Here is a 19,181-nt window from a genome sequence, read left to right as displayed (position 1 = left end):
TCCATACACTTGAAATCATCATTTTTTTTAAGCAACTGCAGCGAACCATAAACTATGTTGTGTGCACACAGTCTATGCTTTAATAGTGATTCCAACTTCTTAGGAAAAGTAGATAAATAAATGATAAATGAATGAATGAATAATAAATGAATAAAAAGCAGATAAATAAATTATAACATTGGGTTGGTGAGGATTAGAGATGAAAGTATATCCAAACTGTTTCTTATCTGTATCCTTTTTCTTTCCCCAATCTCCAGGCTGGGAATGGAGAAATTGCTTAGGTACACAGAAGCCTTAAAAGATTAAAACAATAACATTAAGAGTGCATACACATCAAAGCAACAACTAATGCAGAGAAATCAAGGACACAACTTATACCACAAAGATTACAATCTCTCTTCCCTCTTTTCCCACAGAATCCTAGAAACCTTATTTTTAATCCAAGCCCTAGCATGAATAAACATTTACTAAAAACTGGTACTATATGCCAAGCACTGTTGGCCAGGCTCTGGAAATTAGGCAATGAACGATAGAGGCATTGCCCTCATCACAATTATAGTCAAATCACATAAGCTTTTGGTGTAGCTATGTAATGGTGGGTAATTCAATCATAACCTCCAGGGCCCTTTTCCTCTCTTGTAAAATAAAGCAGTGAGAGCCAGGGTACTCCTACAGAACCAGTACCCGTGATTTAACTCAAAACTTACAGACCAAGGGTTCTTAAGCCCCAGAAAATCTAAGAACCCAATGGTAGGTTCAGTAACTCCTAAGCTCCCTCAATTTAAATGCAAATTTTGGCAGTTCTGTTGAGGGGTGGGGAGAGAGTACCCTGTTTTTTGTTTCCCTAGAGAAAAACGTTCACAAATGGAAAAACACTAAAATTATGAATTTTTGTTTTGGGCTTCCCACAGGAAAAGTTCCATTTCAGCTATGTCTAATGAGGTAATTTCTCTAAATCTGACAACTATCCCTTAATTATAAGAAGTCTCAACCATGCAGAGCTAATACTTGCTTCTTCTTTTTAACTCATGGTGCAAATGGTAAATTTCTAATTTAATATTTTAACAAACACTATAACAGCATCCATTACAAATAGAATGCAGTTTATAAGTCAAAGAGAAATTTGAAGTTTTTGATGAAACTTTACTAATCTTTAAAATACAAGAATTATTTTTTATTTAGAAATAGAAATATCTTTGCTACAAAAAAACAAAACAAAACCCATCAATAAGAACAACAATAAAACCCCCAAGAAACCCTGAAACACTGGGCTGGGGTTGTGGCTCAGTGGTTGAGTGCTCACCTGGCACGAGTGAGGCACTGAGTTAGATCCTCAGCACTACATCAAAATAAATAAATAAATAAATAAATAAATAAATAAATAAATAAATAAAGTGAAGGTATCGATTGTGTCCATTTACAACTAAAAAAAAATATTAAAAAACAAAACACCACCTCATGTCCTCTCCTCATCTAGCTATTGCCCCTATCTTTTTTTTTCTGTTTTTTTTTTATTTTTTTATTTTTATTTTTTTATTGTTGGTCGTTCAAAACATTACATAGTTCTTAATACATCATATTTCACAATTTGATTCAAGTGGGTTATGAACTCCCAATTATACCCCATATACAAATTGCTGTATCACATCAGTTACCCTTCCATTGATTGACAAATTGCCTTTCTAGTGTCTGATGTATTCTGCTGTCTGTCCTATTCTCTACTATCCCCCCTCCCCTCCCCTCCCCTCCCCTTTTCTCTCTCTACCCCTTCTACTGTAAATCATTTCTTCCATTTGTATTATCTTGTCTTACTCCTCCTTTCCTCTTATATGTCCTTATGTATAACCCTGAGGATGGCCTTCCATTTCCATGCGATTTCCCTTCTCACTCCCTTTCCCTCCCACCTCTCATCCCTGTTTAATGTACATCTTCTTCTCAAGCTCTTCGTCCCTACCCTGTCCTTGTTTACTCCCCTTATATCAAAGGGGTCATTTGGTATTTGTTTTTTAAAGATTGACTAGCTTCACTTAGCATAATCTGCTCTAATGCCATCCATTTCCCTCCAAATTCTATGATTTTGTCATTTTTTAATGCAGAGTAATACTCCATTGTGTATAAATGCCACATTTTTTTTATCCATTCATCTATTGAAGGGCATCTAGGGTGATTCCACAATCTTGCTATCGTGAATTGTGCTGCTATGAACATCGATGTAGCAGTGTCCCTGTAGCATGCTCTTATTAGGTCTTTAGGGAATAGACCGAGAAGGGGAATAGCTGGGTCAAATGGTGGTTCCATTCCCAGCTTTCCAAGAAATCTCCATACTGCTTTCCAAATTGGCTGCACCAATTTGCAGTCCCACCAGCAATGAACAAGAGTGCCCCTTTCCCCGAATCCTCTCCAGCACTTATTGTTGTTTGACTTCCTAATGGCTGCCAATCTTACTGGAGTGAGATGGTATCTTAGGGTAGTTTTGATTTGCATTTCTCTGACTGCTAGAGATGGTGAGCATTTTTTCATGTACTTATTGATTGATTGCATGTCCTCCTCTGAGAAGTGTCTGTTCAGGTCCTTGGCCCATTTATTGATTGGGTTATTTGTTATCTTAATGTCTAATTTTTTGAGTTCTTTGTATATTCTGGTTATTAGGGCTCTATCTGAAGTGTGTGGAGTAAAGATTTGTTCCCAGGATGTAGGCTCCCTGTTTATCTCTCTTATTGTTTCTTTTGCTGAGAAAAAACTTTTTAGTTTGAGTAAGTCCCATTTGTTGATTCTAGTTGTTAACTCTTGCGCTATGGGTGTCCTATTGAGGAATTTGGGGCCCGATCCCACAGTATGTAGATCATAACCAACTTTTTTTTCTATCAGATGCCGTGTCTCTGATTTAATATCAAGCTCCTTGATCCATTTTGAGTTAACTTTTGTGCATGGCGAGAGATAGGGATTCAGATTTATTTTGATGCAAATGGATTTCCAGTTTTCCCAGCACCATTTGTTGAAGATGCTATCCTTCCTCCATTGCATGCTTTTAGCCCCTTTATCAAATATAAGATAGTTGTAGTTTTGTGGATTGGTTACTGTGTCCTCTATTCTGTACCATTGGTCCACCCGCCTGTTTTGGTACCAGTACCATGCTGTTTTTGTAACTATTGCTCTGTAGTATAGTTTGAAGTCTGGAATCGCTATACCGCCTGATTCACACTTCCTGCTTAGCATTGTTTTTGCTATTCTGGGTCTTTTATTATTCCATATGAATTTCATGATTCTTTTATCTATTTCTACAAGAAATGCTGTTGGGATTTTGATTGGCATTGCATTGAACTTATAGAGAACTTTTGGTAATATCGCCATTTTGATGATGTTGGTTCTGCCTATCCATGAGCAGGGTATATTTTTCCATCTTCTAAGGTCTTCTTCTATATCTTTCTTTAGTGTTCTGTAATTTTCATTGTATAAATCTTTCACCTCTTTTGTTAGGTTGATTCCCAAGTATTTTATTTTTTGGGGGGATATTGTGAACGGAGTAGTTTTCCTCATTTCCGTTTCAGAGGATTTGTCGCTGATATACAGGAATGCCTTTGATTTATGCGTGTTGATCTTATATCCGGCCACTTTGCTGAATTCATTTATTAGCTCTAATAGCTTCTTTGTAGACCCTTTTGGGTCTGCTAGGTATAGAATCATATCATCTGCAAATAGTGATAATTTAAGTTCTTCTTTTCCTATTTTTATGCCTTTAATTTCTTTCGTCTGTCTAATTGCTCTGGCCAGTGTTTCGAGGACTATGTTGAACAGAAGTGGTGTATTGCCCCTATCTTAATAAGAGAAACAAATCTAGAAATATTCATAGATGAGGCAATGGTCTGACTAAACTGCTGACAAGGCCATTTCTAGCATGAGCGCTTCCATTATAATTTCTATAAATATGAGTGTTGAGTATAAGTCTAACCAGTGCCTTGACTAAGAAAGGAAGTCAAATGAAAATCAAACATCTGCAATGAAAAACAAAAACAATTTTTTTTTTATAATTTCATTGCCTATGCCACAGTGACACCAGCTGGCCAACCAAGTTATGGCAACTTAATAAGTACCAATTTGATTTTGTGACTCTACTTTCAAAGTGCATTATACAGTATGCATCAAATAAATCATCTTCAGATTTTAAATCGAAATACATATAAAAGATATGCCAGTACATTTATAATGTATATAAGATAGATACATAATTTATGATCCACTTTTACATATAAGATCACTTTACCAGTCTATAGTCTACTGCTAAGTAATATATTTAATACTTATTTTCCTCAATGATTTTTTTATTTCTATTAAAATTCTAAAAATTGGATTTGAGGTTAAACACAATTTCCTGTTTACTGCTCAGAAAATTTCCTGTTTACTGCTCAGAAGTCAATGTCTAGGTAAACATGGCCAATGAATCTTAATATATACAAAACACTTGTAAATTTGATTTTAATTAAAGAGTATTAAATGTTTAAGAGACTCTCATGATATGCATTTTTCTAATAAAAAAAGGTACAACAAACAATTTTTTATACTGTTGAAAATTTCTATAGGGAGAAGAGTTGGGACATACTGGTTGAAGTGGATCATTGCTTCTTTGGGGGTTTCTCCCACTGATGAATTTCATATCCAACAAGAAGAGACCTCCAAGATAACATCCTTTTCTCCTTCTCTACTTCCCAACAGAAAGTGAAATAATATTGAGGTATAATTTCTAAAAGGAGAATTTGATATGAACTAGTGAGTAAATTCTCAGGGCAGCAAATATTGGCTGCACATAAGTAAATCACTTTTCCAGTGACACTTAAAGGCAAAGATTCTTTAAAAAAAAAAAAAAAGACTTATGAATAGGCTTAAGGTACAAGGTAAACTTGAAGAAGAAAAACGCTGAAGAAATTAGTTACCAGGTATCAACATTGGGGCTGATACCTGTTCCAGTCTTAATTATTATAGTAAGAAAAATACTGTGTGGTATTATTTCAAGGATACATAAAAAGACCAAGAAATAAAGCAGAGTTCAGAAATGGGCCCAAACATATCTAATTATTATAGAGCAAAAGCCCCCAAGGAAGGAAGGATGAACTTTTCTCTCCATTTTTAAAAAAATATCTTTTAATTTAGAGGCAGGGTCTCACTGAGTTGTTTAGGGCTTTGCTAAATTGCTGAGGCTTGCTTTGAACTTGCAATCCTTCTGCCTGAGCTGCTAGGATTATAGGCATGCATCACTGTACCCAGACTTTTTTTTTTTATCCCAGATTTACTGACATATAATTGACAAATTAACTGTAATGTGTACATTGTGATGTTTTAATTTGTGTATATACTGTTGAATAATTACCACAATCAAGCTAATTAAGATATTCATCACCTCACATAGTTACCATTTTTGTGTGTGGCGAGGATATCTAAGATGTACTCTCCTAGCAAATTTCCAGTACATAATACATTATTATTGACTATATCTACCCTGCTGTACTTTAGGTCTCCAGAACTACTTTATCCTATAACTAATTGCAGTCTTGATCAACATCTCCCTAACCCTCACCTCTACTTTGTTCTACTTTGTTTCGATGAGCTAGACTTCTAGATTCCATATCTAAATGAGAACACACAATATTTGTCCTCCTGTGCCTGGATTATTTCACGTAACATAATGTCCTCCAGCCCCATCTAAATTGTCAGAAATGGTAGAATTTTCTTCCTTTTTTTAAGGCTGAATAATAGTCTCATCAGTGTGTCTGTATAATCATTCTTTTTATCCATTCATCTGTCAATGGACATATATCTTGGCCATTGTGAAGAGTACTGCAATAAACTTGAGAGTGCGATGTCTCTTTTGATATAATGACTTTATTTCCTTTGAATATATACCCATAAGTGGGATTGCTTTTTCTCTATCTTTATTATCTTGTGGTAGTTCTAGTTTTAATTGTTTGAGGAATCTCCAAACTATTTTCTATAAAGGTTATTTACATTCCCACCAATAGTGTATAAGGGTTCCCTTTTTTCCACATCCCCACCTAAGCTATTGACTTTTTGATAATAGCTATTCCTAACAGATGTGAAGTAATATTTCACTCTGGTTTTGATTTGCATTTTTCCTGAGGATAAATTATATTGAGCACCTATTCACAACTGTTGACTATTTGTATTTCTTCTTTAGAAAAAAGTCTACTCAGTTTCCTTTGCTTCCCCCACCTGCAACTACTAGGGGATCGAATCCAGGGCCTGGTGCATGCTAATCAAGTGCTCTGCCACTGCTATATTCCCAGCCCTTTTTATTTTGAAACAGGATCTTGCCAAGTTGCTCAGGCTGGCCTCTAACTTGTAATTGTCCTGCCTCAGCCTCCTGAGTAAACGAGATATATGTGCCACTGTAGCCAGTTTTTGCTCATTTTTTAATTGGGTTGTTTATCTGCTACTGAGTTGTATGAATCCTTTATATATTTGGGATACTTATACCTTTCATTATATGATTTGTAAATATTTTCTTCATTCTTTGGACTTTTCATTTTGTTGACTGTTTCCTTTGCTTTTAGTTTGATGTAGTCCCAATTATTTGTGCATCTGATGTCATATTCAAAAAAATCATTTATGAGACCAATGTCATGGGGTTTTTCTTCTAGAAGTTTTTATAGTTTTAGATCTTATGTTTGGATCTTTAACCCATTTTATATTAACTAGATAGATATTTATGCAAGGGAGAAAAAACCCTACAACCTCTACACTTCATACCATACACAAAAATTAACTTAGGATGAATCACAGACCTAAGTAAGAGAAGCAAAACAACAAAACTTTGAGAAGAAACAGAATCAATATGCTGAACAGGCAAAGCTTTTTTAAAAAAACAGGACACAAAAATCACTAACTGGAGAAGGGAAGACTGATTAAACTGGAATTCATTAAAATTAACAATTTCTGGCCAGGTATGGTGATGCACAACTGTAATCCCAGCAACTCAGTAGAAATCAGCCTCAGTAACTTAGACCTTCTCTCAAAATAAAAAACAAAATGGGTTGAAGATATAGTGTGATGGTAAAGCACCCCTAGGTTTAACCCCCAGTAGCACACATACACACAAAACGAATAATTTCTGTTCACCAGATAGTATTAATAATAGAGTAAGTACAAAAGAAAGTCACAGGCTGGAAGATAATATTGTAATATATCCATTCAAATGACTTAAACCCAGAATATACAAAAAATACAAAAGAATTTTTAAAAAGCACACACCCAGTAGAAAAAATGAGCAAAAAACTTGGAAAGCTACTTCACAGAAGACATATCCAAATGACCACTAAAAATATGAAAACATGCCCAACATCATCAGTCATCAGGAAAATGCTTAGTAAAACCACAACAGGATACCATATGCCTCCATCAGAATGACTAAAATTGAAATGTAAACAACCAGAACTGCCATTGAATGCTGGTAAAATTGTCAACTGGTTCAACCACTTGCTAAATAGTTCAACCACTTGCTAAACTCATGACCCGGCCAGTTTCACTCTTGGGTACGCACCCAAAAGAAACAGGTAATTGTGTACACCCAAGGCCTGTGAAGGTAGTAACAGAAGCTTTATTTATAATGGTCAAGGACTGGAAACAGCCTATCAACCAAAAAATAGATACACAAATGGAAAACTAAAAAACAATTAAAGGAATAAAATACTGCCATAAGCAGCAATATGAATGAATCTCAGATACAACATTCAGTGAAAGCCTGTCAAAAAAGTACAGACTAGTTGGGCGCAGTGGCACACACCTGAAATCCCAGTGGCTCAGGAGGCTGAGAGAGGACGACTGCCAGCCAATTCAAAGCCAGCTTTAGCAACAGCGAGGCATTAATCAACTCAGTGAGACCCTGTCTCTAAAAAAAATACAAAACAGGGCCTGGGATGTGGCTCAGTGGTTGAGTGCCCCTGAGTTCAATCCCTGGTTCCCCCCAACCCTGCCAAAAAAAGTATAGACTGCATGATTCTAGTGATACACAGTTGAAGAACAGTCAAAAGCAATCTGTTGATGATAGTTAAGATCAGTGGTGGTTACCCTGGGAAGAATTAGATTTAATGCCCAGTAGAGGGCATCAGGGAGTCTTCAGAGGTCCTGGAAATGTTCTTCATCTTGATCTGGATGGTGTATACTTCACATCTGTGCTTTAACTGTGTATAAGCCATACTCCAACAATAAAGAGCAACAAGAAAAAAATAGGCTGAAGGTGGCAGGTGCCTTTCCCAACACTGACTACTACAATTTGCGGGGTGGGGAGGAGGTGGGGGTGATGGGGATTGAACCCAGGACCTGATGCATACACACGCTCTTAATACTGAGCTATAACCCCAACCCTTGCAGCATTTTGTATACATTGCATTTTTCTTGGATAAAGGTCCTTAGCTTTCACCAGATTGTCTTTTGGGATATCAGCTCCCTGATGGCAGGAATTTCTGTCCATTGTTATATCCCTAGTGCCTTGCCTGGTATATAGCAATACTAGAAACATTTGCCAAATACATTTGTAAAAGAGCAGTTACCAAAAATTAAATGAAGAAACCACTAATAAAAAGCTTGGAATAATGAGTATTTGACCAGAATTTTATAATAGGTAAAGGTAATGATGATAACTTGAGTTTCCTAATTATACACGTGTGTCTTAGACTAACACCTCAAGTGTTTGTACACTCAGAATTTAAGTCTCTTTCTTCTATGAATCACTGTTTTTTTTGTTTTGTTTTGTTTTTGTTTTTTGGTGGGGGGGTCCACAGATGTTTGCAAGTAAAATAAACCACTACGGTTTGGATGTGGTCTGTCCTTGCCAAAACTCATGGAAATGTGGTTGCCAAGGTACTCGTGCTAGAAAGTAGTGCCTATGATAGGGACTAAGGTCTTTCTCAAGAAACTGGATTAGTTCACTCAAGAGGAGGTTACTGTGAAGCATGTGGCTCCCTTTTTCCCATCCCTCTTCCATATGTGTTCACTTGCCACTCATGCACGTACTCCTGCCTTAGCCATCATCCATCATATTATGACATAACATAAGTTCCTTGACAGATGCAGCACCTTATCTTGAATTTCCCTGCTTTCAGGACTGTGAATAAGCCTCTTTTCTTTCTAAATTATCCAAGTCCTGGGTATTTTGTTATAGCAATAGAAAACAGACTAAAGCAAAAGCCTCAAGCTTGAAGAGGAAAAACAAAAGAAATTCAATGAAACTTTCTAATCTCAATTAAACTAATCTAAAACAGAGATAAATTTCTTCCATCCTTGGGGATATTTAGCAATACCTGAAAACATTTTTGCTTACCAACAGAAGAGTGCTACTACAATTCAGTAGGAAGAAGATAGAGATGTACTAAACAGCCTATAATGCACAGAACAACCTCTCAAACAGAGAATTGTCTGACTCAAGCTGTCAATGGTGCTGACATTGAGAAATCCTGAACTAAAGTATCACTTCCTGTTAAACTAAAGGATTTTATTCTTAAATATATAAAGCAAAGAGTCCTATCTAAACTATAAATTAAGAACCTTTCAACTACTACTTTAAGTATCTGAATATTATTATTTTTAAATTCGTACACATGTATCAAATGTCATTAAAAAGAATGTTTAGTGTAAATACTTACAGAAATAATAACTATCACTATCATTTCTAAGAGTGTATTATTATTATCTCATATAATATTAATATCCTAATGAAAGTAAATTAAGATTTTAATTGTAGAAAAAAAGTAGAACAGATTAAATAAATACTAGCTCAAGATGACACTGCTTGAAATGATAAAGCTGAAGTTTGAACCCAAATTATCTCCAAAGCCATGGTATTCCCATTAAGATATATTAAATTTAAATTTCAACTTAGAGGGAGATCAAAATAAAAAGCACTGGGCTAGGGAAGGGGGTACACAACTTAGGGGTAGAGTGTGTGCTTAGCATGCATATGGCCCTGGATTCAATACCTAATATCCCACCTCTAAAACAGTCAGATGAACAAACAAAAAATATCCAAAGTTTTAATTTGTCTGAGTCAAGGAAACCACTTTAGAAAGTGAACAGCAAAATCAGGAGCAGCTACTTAGGAATTAATGTATTAATGACATACAGAAAAGAAATTAAACAATGTCAAATTTTAAAAGGATAATATATATTTAATATTTTTCTTATGACAAATAAAATTAAGTAGTTTTATAAAGTTATATGTTAATCAAACACACGCTTTCATTCTGGTCAATTACTGAAATAAACATCAAAGCTTATGGCCCTGGAGCTTAACCATGACAAATCACACCATGGCCAACCTAGACACCCCTAAAATAAAATAAATTATTGATGGAAACCAATTTAAGAAAAATGCCTCTATTAGTTTTTGGGGGTTTTGTTTTGTTTTGGTTTGGTGGGGGAGCTGGATATAGGGGACTGAACCCTGGGGCATTCTACCAAGGAGTTGCACTACCAGCCCTTTTATTTTTTGTTTTGAGAAATGGCCTTGCTAATTGCTGAGGCTGGCCTGAAGGTTATGATCCCCTGGCCTCTGCCTCCAAGTTGCTGGGATTACAGGTATGTGCCACCATACTGGCTAAAGTTCTGTTACTTTTCATCGAAACGTTTAAAGACTTATCATGATTCTTTGCATTAACAGAAAGAAAAGTATTCTTACCCTATTAAAGCCATGTTCATGAGAATCATCAACTTCTCCATTACTGGTCACTGGAATTTCTGCTGCTGAATTTTTGGGAGACTCTTGAGCCATGGTAGACTCCTTTACAAAAAAAAAAAAAAAAAAAAGACATAATACCAAATCATAAAAGGTAAATATTCATAAGACAATATTCATGTTTATAGCATTTACTAGTCACAAGTTTATTAATTCATTTTTATAAATGCAATAATAATAAACATGACAGTAATACAATTAAAAATGCATGGGGCTGTTTTCATCCCAACCTAAATTTCTTGGGGCTGGGGATGTGGCTCAAGCGGTGGCTCAAGCGGTGGCTCAAGCGGTAGCGCGCTCGCCTGGCATGCGTGTGGCCCAGGTTTGATCCTCAGCACCACATACCAAAGATGTTGTGTCCGCTGAGAACTAAAAAAAATGTATTAAAAAATTCTCTCTCTCTCTCTCTCTCTCTCTCTCTCTCTCTCTCTCTCTTAAAAAAAAAAAAAAAAAAAGAATGAGTTACTTGCCACACCCAATGGCACACTCCTGTAATCCTACTGGCTTGGGAGTTCAAAACCAGCCTCAGCAACTCAAGTGACTTGGCAAGACTGTCTCTAAATTTAAAAATATTGAAAAAAGGGCTGGAGGTGTGGCTCAGTGTTAAGTGCCTCTGGGTTCAATCCCCAGTACCAAAAGAAAAAAAAAAAAAGAATTACTTGTTACAGTTACCAGGAGAGCAGGCACTATCTGTGTCTCTTAAATAGTGTTATAATAGACTACCACTTACAAGCTGATAAAATATTATACAAAGTTAAATTTGGTTGTTAACTCACCACAGTGGCTCTATTTTTTCTGTTGTTATCTAGAGGGCTTCTAAGTGAACTTTTGAGAAAAGAAAATAATCTTCCTGACATAACAAAAAAATTTTAAATCTCTGTATGTGGAGAATTAAGTTTTATACCAACTTTAAGTAACAAAATCAAAATATTCCTTAACTTTATAATTGCAGGAAATAAAAACTTCTTTCAGAGAATAACCAATAACAGAATATCAATTACAGTTGGTAATATTCTTTTGACCCAATTGTGATTTTTTAAAAAACTGTATGACTACAAATTATAGGGACAATTTCAGGTTTTTAAAGATCTTGAAAATTATTTTCTCCCACTAAAATTTTTAAAACTGAGTAAATAAACTAAGTCATTTATTCAACTTCTCACAGAGAACAAGCACCTCCTTCTCTCCCAACCCCGACCTTTTTTAAAAATCATAATGACTTTATACACATATACCCCCAATTTTAATCATAGTACTCACTAGAATAAAGGTCTTGATAGAAACATCTGTTAAGGAGAGAATCAGAAACTACCAGAATATGTTTGTTGTAATGCTCACATCTAAATCTAGCTGCTATCCCAACTGCACTGCACAGAATTGCCAAAACCAGGCTCAATAACTAAAATAAACGTGTGTGTGTGTGTGTGTGTGTGTGTGTGTATTTACCCTACAGACTAGAATCTACTGCCCAAAATATTAAGAGGTTCTTCAAGTATTCTCTGTAATATTTTTTTTTTAAGAGATTAACTGTTGGGACCTCAGTGAAAAGATCTGACTCCCCATGGTTCTCCCCAGTCTAAAAAATTCCCATCCCCTCTATTTCCAGAAGCCTGGGCAGGTGGAGATCTGACAGGACTTCAGTGTGAGACTCCCTGAAAAGACAGGTCCTGTGAGGTGGATGTCCCTTCCGCTCAGAACCAGCCAACCTCTTGCCAATAGGGAGACTGTGGCTCCTTCCAAATACCTCCTACTGCTCAACCACCCAGCCACTGCACACTGCAGTCTGTCACCCTCAGTAGGTCATGACCTGATATGACATGAACAGACAGCAGCTTCCTAGTCCTGAGCACTGATAGACAGTCCAAGAACACACCTCAGAATACCTCGGACAGCAACACCACAAGCTTTGACAGCCTCCCTTAATCCGCAGGAAAAGAATCCCTATGTCCTCACTACACAGCACCTCTACAGGGACACAATGTTCACAAGTACCTTCCAAAGGCCTCCCAACTTATGGGAGTCCTTTCCTCACATGACAAGGACTGCCCAAGGGAATAAATGGCCCTTACATCTCCAAACCTGTGCATCTCAAAATTAGACTGGCACGACCATGGAAGAGCAGGTTCTCAGGCCTGGAGGGCCAGCTTATCACCACAGCTCCCAGAAACAGGGTTCAGCTTCTCAGCCAGTGCATGGTGCTTCATCCAGAAACAGGACAGATCTATGTCTCTCTCTCCATTTGGTATGTGTTGGGGAGAGAGAGAGAGAGAGAGAGAGAGAGTGTGTGTGTGTGTGTGTATACACAAAATGTTACACAAAATAAAAATAATCCCATAGAATCTTAAACACACATTTGGACATTTCACCCTCAATTGGCTGCCAGGGGACAAGAATCACCACGGGAGACCATTGCCACTTCCAAAACCCCTAGGTTGAATGCCACAACATGGGCAGCTCTCCTTTTTTGCCACCAGGGGGGCTGGTGGAGCTGGTCTCTTCACCTTAACTTATGCACACAGGATCCTCTTTTTTGTAAAATCTAAGTGGGGGTACACATGGCAAGTATGGTTGGGTGGTGGGCTGGGGACTTCCCCCCTGCAAAAGTATACGAGATGTATGAGACCTGCTATATAACGGCAGAAGTAGTAAAGGCAGGGTAACAAGAAAAATGAAGATTAAAATAACAAAGATACAGTTGTTATATCCAGCTGAAGCATGATATGTTGTACTCTATGAAAAGATGCTGTAAAGTGTCAGAAGTTTTGACGGAAAATAATCTCAGCACTACATAGAAATAGCAATTCTCAAACTTTGGTCTCAAAATCCTCTTACATTCTTAAAAATCATTAAAGACCTCAAAAAACTTCTGTTTATGTGGATTATATCTATCAATATTTACTATCTAGCATTAATGCTGAGGACTTTATAAATATTTATTAATCCATTTAAAGAAACAATTATCAAACTATTATATGTTAATAAATCCTTTAATAAAAAATAACTGCTTTCCAAAACTACAAAAATTTAGTGAGACAAATAGCACTCTTTTATACTTTTGCAAATTAATATCTGCCTTTATAAGGAGACAGTTGGATTTTCATATCTACTTTTTCATTAAATTTGTTGCAGTATGTGTTTTGACAAAATTATGTGAATAAAAATCTGGTTCATGACTATGTCTCCTCAAAATAACTGGATATTCTTCTTTGATATTATACCAAAACTTTATAAGTGGTACTTTCTTAAACCTAAGCATAATATGAAATATAGAAGCATATCAAAGGACTTTTTATATTCTGCTACATTAAAATCCATTGGTCTTCTTTGTCTTCTGAATGAATCTTCCATATGTGCATAATTTGGTATCATCATACAATGGTCATTTTTGAAAATTCTGGTTCTGAGTTGTGCAGATCTTTCAAATACTGACACATTCCTTATATTAAAAAGTCCTATTTGTTATATATGCTCTCAAAAAAAAATCTTTAAGTAGAGGGAAACCAAACAAATTGCCCAAATTTTTGCTTGAAATCTTGAATTTGATCACTGTTAACACTGTCCATGATTTAACTTGAAGTAACAGGTTTTCCAAAATGTGTCTCTCAAACATCCAAATCTAAATATAGTCATAGTTTGCTTTTATGTTATTTTTCCAAGTAAAAAGATGATATTTCATTAAAAACAAAAACCCAGCTAGCTCAGAACATAATCACACATGTCTTCTAGGCAACTGCTGAGCTTTTGGCATGCAGCAGGAATGCTGTAAGGATACTTCTCATTTTGTCAAACAGAATATTTAAAAGACTTAATAAAAAGTTTTCTGCTCCATCCAAGTCATTCTTAAAGGGGACTGGTATTTTTCTTTACTGAAAGTTTATAATGGTGAAAAGAATATGACTAGTAATTCATCTTGGTCCAACTGCCTTGATTCCTGCTAAGACATGAGCAGTTTTACCTACCAATTCTTGGGCGCAGGGCCAGTGTGACAACAATGACAATGAAATAATGTCTTAATGTTATTAAAAAGTGGTGAAGAGACTGCTATGGCTTGGATATGAGATGTCCCCCCAAAGCTCCTGTGTTAATGCAGGAATGGCTGGAGGTAAAATGACTGAATGGTGACAGCTGAAACCTCATCAGTCAGTCCTAGTTTAAATGGACAGGTGACGGGGTGGTAACTGTAGGCAGGTGGGGTGTGGCTAGAGGTGGTAGGTCACTTGGGGTGTGCCCTGGAAGAATGTATCTTCCTTCAGGCCTCTTCCCCCCTTCTCCCTCTTCCTGCTTCTGGCTGCCACATTCTGAGCAACTTCCCTCTGGATGCCTTTCCAAAATTATCAACCTATTATATGTTAAATCCTATATGTTAATAAACCTATTATATGTTAATAAATCTCACCTTGGGCCCAGAGGAAGAGGGTCAGCGCACCATGCACCAAATCTTTGAAATCATGAGCCAAAATAAACTTTCCCTCCTCTTCAGTTGTTCTTGTCAGCTATACTGTCCCAGCAACCCAGAGCTGACTATCACTCTAACCTGCCTCACTTAACAGTCTTGGTTTTTTAGATTATTTTGATATTCTGACTTTCTTACTACTACTTCAGTCAGATTACTTGTGGTTACTGGAATTAAGTTTCTGTGCCTTGAAAATAAGAGATATACATTTGGTGTCTTCCCTCTCAAGCAGTGGCTTTTACAACATATGAACTTATGAAGCAGTTTTTTTCACCTCAACTGAAAAAAAAAATTGTGGTTTGTAATTTCTTTTCCTTAATAAACTCTGAGGGAAAAATAAAAATATTACTTTAATTGTGAAGCAAACATTACTCGAAGGGGAATATTTACCCTGTCACAGAACCACTGGCGCTAGTTCTAGATTTTTAATTTTTAATTCACAAATCAAAAGTGATTCCAACACATTTTTTGATGCCAATATCCTTTCTGATGCCAAACATTATAACTTTGAACACTGAAAAAATATCCCTAAGCTGATGACGGCAATCATAATCTGGTTATATGAGAACATTTTAAAGTGTTATTTGAAAGCAGAGATAACTTAAAATGGAGTTTAAGAGGTTGCCATTAGATTTATCATACTGTTCCAGTTCCAAACTTTTTTTTTTTTTTTTTTTTTTTGCAGTGCTAGAGTCAAAACCAGCACCTCACACATGGTAGGCAAGTGTTCTACCCCTAAGCTAAATTCCCAGCCTCCTGGTTCAAAGCTTTTAATTGTAATCATAATTTTTTTTGGGGGGGTGCTGGGGATTTAACCCAAGGCTTTGCACATGCTGATCATGTACTTGACCACTGAATGATACTCCAAGCCAAAGTCATCATCTTGTAAGACTCTCAACATTTTGTTTATATTATTAAATAAAAAGCTATAGCTATTTTAGTGATCTATTTATCTGCTGCAACTAAAAGACCTGACCAGAACAATTGTAGAGGAGGATAAGTTTATTCAAAGGCTCACGATTTCAGAGGTCGTAGTCCACGGAAAGTTGTCTCCATTCCTTGGGGCTCAAGGTGAGGCAGGACATCATGGTGCAAGAGTGTGGCAGAGAGACCCAGTTCACATGATGATCAGAAAGCAGAGGGAGACTCCACTGGCCAGATACAAAATATATACCCCAAAGCCATGCCCCCAATTCTCACCTCCTCCAGCCACACCCCACCACTTCAGTTACCACTGAATTAATCCCTACTAGGGGATTAATTCCCTACTAGGGGATTAACTCCCTGATTGGGTTAAGACTCTAACAACCCAATCATTTCTTCTCTGAACTTTCTTGCATGGTCCCACATGTGAGCTTTTGAGGGACACCTCACATACAAACATAACAACAGCAGAACAGTGAAAACTGAATTTTTAAGTTCTATAAAATATAATCAGCATTGAAGTATTATTATTTCTCTTCTCATAATTCTTCTTCACTGGATAAAAGAACACTTTTTATTTTTTCTTCATTTTGTAGTAAAATAAATGTTGTATTTAAAAGTAGAGAGTCACCAGGTACCGTGACTCACGACTATAATCCTAGTAGCTCCTGAGGCTGAGATGGGAGGATCACAAATTCAAAGCCAGCCTCAGCAATTTAGTAAGGCCCTAAGCAACTTAGCAAGACCCTGTCTCAAAATAAAAAATTAAAAGCTCTAGAGATGTGGCTCAGTCATTAAGCACCATTGGGTAGGTAGAGACTCAAGCTGGGTGTGTTGGCACATGCCTATAATCCCAGTGGCTCCAGAGGCTCAGGCAGGAGGATGGCAAGTTTGAGACCAGCCCTTGTAACTTAGGGAGATCCTATCTCTAAATAGCAAAAACAAGTCTGGGGATATGGCTCAGTGATAGCACATCCCTGGGGTCAATTCCCAATACATCCAAAGGCAGGGGGTAGGAGGGACTCTCAAAAAAATAAATGAAGAATCAACGTCAGGTACCATGAGTGATGTGTTTTTAAAATTCAGTGTATTTCCCAAAGGCAGTCATAATAAAACCTCAATATTTGCTCTTAAAAAGAGTAGTGCTATGTTATTAGATCATTTGATATCTACTAGAAAATTTATTTAAATGGACTGTGACATATACATTAAGGTAGATGTGAATATCAAAGAATGTGCCTAAGGTATTATGTCATGATGATACATCAAGTAGTTCTTTAATGTAATTTTAGTACAATATAAAGTAGAAAATTAATATATGAAGTGATTGTGGGGCTGGGGATGTGGCTCAAGCGGTAGCGCGCTCGCCTGGCATGCGTGCGGCCTGGGTTCGATCCTCAGCACCACATACAAACAAAGATGATGTGTCCGCCGAAAACTAAAAAATAAATATTAAAATTCTCTCTCTTTCTCTCTCTCAAAAAAAAAGAAGTTTAAAAAAAATTAGTGTATGGTAATAATAAATTTTTTAAAAAAATGAAGTGATTGTTATCTTTTATATGAAGAAAAAGTTTTAAATGTAATAATTCCATTAATTACACTTGGAGCACTTTTTATTGTAAGCATGACAGAAATGGGCAAGGAACAATTAAAATTCTATATTTAGAAATAGTCTATTATAGAATTAATGTGATTTTTAAGATATTAGAAAAGTTGAGGGTTATTTCTGCATCAATTTTTATTTTTTGCATAAAAGATTTCTTGTCATACTTTGGTAAAAATTTGATGAATTGGTTTCATTTTCAAGTCTTTATTTTAAAAATAAATATGTATCTTTGTGTGATTTGTAAGTATACCAGCCAGTAGAAATACATGTGTTTCTTTATAAAAAGAGAGAGGGGAGAAGGAGAAGGAAATGACACCAGTATTTGGTCTCTATTCCAATCAGAAAGATATCAAGCTATCAAGTTATCATCACTTTTTCAAACTGCAAAATTATTTTCTTTCATCCTTCTAAAAACAGTTGGTATTTCACTATGTGCTTACTACCTTCTAGACAATGTGCAGAAGATATAATAGAAATATAAATCAGTTCTCTGCCTTCAGGGAACTTAAAGTTTTGGCAGGTAAAAAATAATTATAATTCAGTATGGTGAGCTCTGAGAGGAAAGCATTTATATTAACAATGTGTTAATCAGTAAGAGGGAAACTAATCAGAGGTGACATTCAAGCTGAAAGTAATAGGCTGACACTGCTGCAGTGAATGAGAGACTCAACAGAAGGAATGAAGAGAGGGAGCAGAGTGGAAACAGTCCAGTGTACTCTGGAATTTTATTTTTTCTTTTAAAAAAATTTTTGAAACGGTATATTCTGGAAATTTTTAAGTAACTTGATTAGAACGGTGAATTATCATTCATAAATCTATTCAACTAATTTCTTGTGCTCTATAATGTGTTAGGCAGAATTTCAGACTCACAGGACAATGATGATCAAAATGAACAAAACCCCCTATACTCATAAAGCTTAAATCCTATTTGGGACTGGGCATGGTGATGCACACCTGTAATCCCAGCAACTTGGGAGGCTAAAGCAGGAGGATCCCAAGTTTGAGGCCAGCCTCAGCAATTCAGAGAGGCCCTACGCAACTTAATAAAATTGTGTCTGAAACATAAAAAATAAAAACGGCTGGGATGTGGCTCAGTGGTAAAGTGCCCCAGGGTTCAATCCCCAGTACCACCCTTCCACCCAATAAAAATCATATTTGGGGAAACAAACAAGCATATACATCAGTCATAAACGTTAATGGATGTGTGTGTGTATACAGATATGTGTACATACATATACACAGATAGAAGCACATACACACAAGCTCATGCTTGCTCTTGATAGGGTAATCAAGGAAAATCTCAGAAGTGGTATTATACTTTGTGAGACCTGAATAAAGTGGCGGAGTGAGTCATAAAGGCATGTAGGAATACAGCACTCCATGCAGAGGGAATAGTGGGTACAAATACCAAGAGATGGGATCATGCTCAACCTTTCATGGAAAGACAAGAAAGCTGTTTG

General features: G+C 36.4%; 1 protein-coding gene across 7 annotated transcripts in view; it reads right to left on the bottom strand.

Annotated features, from left to right (window-relative positions):
• Positions 1-19,181, bottom strand: part of Arfip1 (ARF interacting protein 1) — a 118,877-nt gene that overhangs the window by 53,410 nt on the left and 46,286 nt on the right. For 6 of the 7 annotated variants that reach the window (XM_026384715.2, XM_026384721.2, XM_026384719.2 and 3 more), the window contains one exon: positions 10,682-10,783. In XM_026384715.2, coding sequence (XP_026240500.1) covers positions 10,682-10,783 — 102 coding nt within the window. Of the gene's footprint in view, positions 1-10,681; positions 10,784-12,807; positions 12,972-19,181 lie in introns of all 7 variants that reach the window. The other variant, XM_026384716.2, reaches the window with a different exon arrangement.

This window comes from Urocitellus parryii, chromosome 10, assembly GCF_045843805.1.
Source record: "Urocitellus parryii isolate mUroPar1 chromosome 10, mUroPar1.hap1, whole genome shotgun sequence".
Taxonomy (NCBI): Eukaryota; Metazoa; Chordata; class Mammalia; order Rodentia; family Sciuridae; genus Urocitellus; species Urocitellus parryii.
Note: the sequence above shows the minus strand (reverse complement) of the source record. Positions and strands in the feature narration are given on the sequence as shown.